The sequence below is a fragment of the Calypte anna genome, unplaced genomic scaffold, assembly GCF_003957555.1.
Source record: "Calypte anna isolate BGI_N300 unplaced genomic scaffold, bCalAnn1_v1.p scaffold_180_arrow_ctg1, whole genome shotgun sequence".
Lineage (NCBI taxonomy): Eukaryota > Metazoa > Chordata > Aves > Apodiformes > Trochilidae > Calypte > Calypte anna.
The window spans coordinates 15,095-17,266 of NW_022045466.1; the positions used below are offsets into that span (position 1 = coordinate 15,095).

Consider the following 2,172-nt stretch of genomic DNA (forward strand, 5'->3'; position numbering starts at 1 on the left):
AATAAAATAAAATAAATAAAATAAAATAAATAAATAAAATAAAGTAAAATAAATAAAATAAATAAAATGAAATAAAATTTAAAAATAAAATAAAATTTAAAAAAAGAAATAAAATAAAATAAAAAATAAAATAAAATAAATCCAATCAATCCCAGATGTCTTCACCAAGCCACCTCCAACATGGAAAAGGGGCTATGAGCATCCCAAGGGATTTGGCTCCAGCTGATGGGAGGCAGAGGGGGTGCCCATGTCCCCCCCCTGCTCCCCCATCCTGCAAAAGGAGGAAAAGGAGATGGAAAAAACCCCAAAACCCCCTCGGGAATGGCTCAGCCCCAGTGCTGGAGGGTGAAGCCACCTCTGGGAGCATCTCTGGGGGGAGCAGCTCAGCTTCCAGGAGGGGGGGCTGCTCTTGGGGTGGCTTCAGGTGGCTCCTGGGGACAGTTTTGGGGTCCCGCAGGAGGTGGTGGGAAGGGGGGGGATCCAGCTGAGTTTTCCCCAGCCCCATCCCCCGGAGATGCTCTCGGGAACCTCTCTGCTCCCGGCTGGGATTCTGTCCGTGCCCGGAGCAGCTCCAGGACGTGGCTGAGCTTTTCTCCCCCCCCAAGATTTTGGGGTCCCTCCTCTACTCGTTGAAGATGGCGTTGAGGTGGGGGGCAGGCAGGGGGGGCTGGAAGGTTTCGTAGCCCCCATCCAGGGGGATCTCGTAGCGAGGGAGCGAGGGGGGGAAGTGGGTGCTGGGTCCTTGGGGTCCCCCCAAAGTGACCGAGGGGTAGGGAGCCAGGAAGGGGTAAGATTTCTCCAGGTCTGGAGAAGCATCCGGCTTCAAGGAGAAGTTCCCACTGATGCTGAGGGGGGGGGTCAGGGGTCCCTCGTATGGGGGGGGGGTGCAGGAGGAGGGGTGGGTGCCAAAGGAAGCGTCCACCAAGGTCTTGAAGGGGTGGGGAGGCTTCAGGTGCAGCAGTTGGGGCTCCAGGGTCCCGTAGGGGGGGCTGGGGAGCCCCGGGGAGTGGTAGCTGAAGGAGTTGGGAAGGGAAGGGTCGCAGAGGGAGGATTTTTCCTCCTGTTTTTCCAGGAAAAAGGGCTGAGGACCCAGCTGCAGGCAGCCGGCCACCAGGTTGCTGGTGGGTTGGGACAAGCCCTTGCAGAGCATCTCCACGAAATTCTTCCCTTCCAGAGTCTGCCCGCTCTCCAGCACCTCCGAGAGAGCCCAGATGTAGTTCCTGGCCAGCCTCAAGGTCTCGATTTTGGACAGTTTCTGAGTTTTGGAGTAGCAGGGCATCACCCTCCTCAGGTTATCCAGAGCATCGTTCAGCCCGTGCATCCGAGTGCGTTCCCGGGCGTTGGCTTTCACCCGCCGGGCCCTGAACCTTTCCAGCCTCGCCTTGGTCATTTTCTTCTTCTTTGGTCCTCTCCTTTTGGGTTTTTCCCCATCTTCTTCCTCCTCCTCTTCCTCCTCCTCCTCCTCCTCCTCGATGCTCTCGTGCTCTGCAGACAAACCGGGCACCAAGCTGCAAGGTCCCTTCCTGACCTCGTCCTCCTTGGAGCTCAAGGTTTCCCCCCCCCAGGTTTGGGTGCCTCCCAGCTCTGCCATCTCCTTGGGCTTGGTGGGGGTCTTGGTCATCCCTGCAAGAAAGGGACAAGGAGACCTGAGGGACTTCCAGCTGGAAAAGTCAGCACGGGATGGGAAAAACTTCCCAGAAAGTTGGGTGACATCTTGAGGGCGTCAGAAAAAGAGGGGGAAATCAGCACCCAAAAGCTGCTTCCTGCCCCCCAGCAGCACCCAACAGAACCCAACAGAACCCAACAGAACCCAACAGCACCCAACAGAACCCAACAGAACCCAACAGCACCCAACAGAACCCAACAGCACCCAACAGCACCCAACAGAACCCAACAGAACTCAACAGCACCCAACAGAACCCAACAGCACCCAACAGAACCCAACAGAACCCAACAGAACCCAACAGAACCCAACAGAACCCAACAGAACCCAACAGAACCCAACAGAACTCAACAGAACCCAACAGAACCCAACAGCACCCAACAGAACCCAACAGAACTCACCAGCACCCCCAGAACCCATCCCCTCCTCACCCACCCCCAAGAAGTTCTCAGGATTTTTGAGGACCCCCCCAGACTTCTCCCTGGGACCCATCCCCAGGCTCCCAGCAC

General features: G+C 55.9%; 1 protein-coding gene across 1 annotated transcript; it reads right to left on the bottom strand.

Moving 5' to 3' along the window:
* Positions 1-622: 622 nt before the first annotated feature.
* Positions 623-1,621, bottom strand: NEUROD4 (neuronal differentiation 4). Its single transcript, XM_030468587.1, has one exon. The coding sequence runs from the start codon at positions 1,619-1,621 to the stop codon at positions 623-625; it is 999 nt and encodes a 332-aa protein (XP_030324447.1).
* Positions 1,622-2,172: the final 551 nt, after the last annotated feature.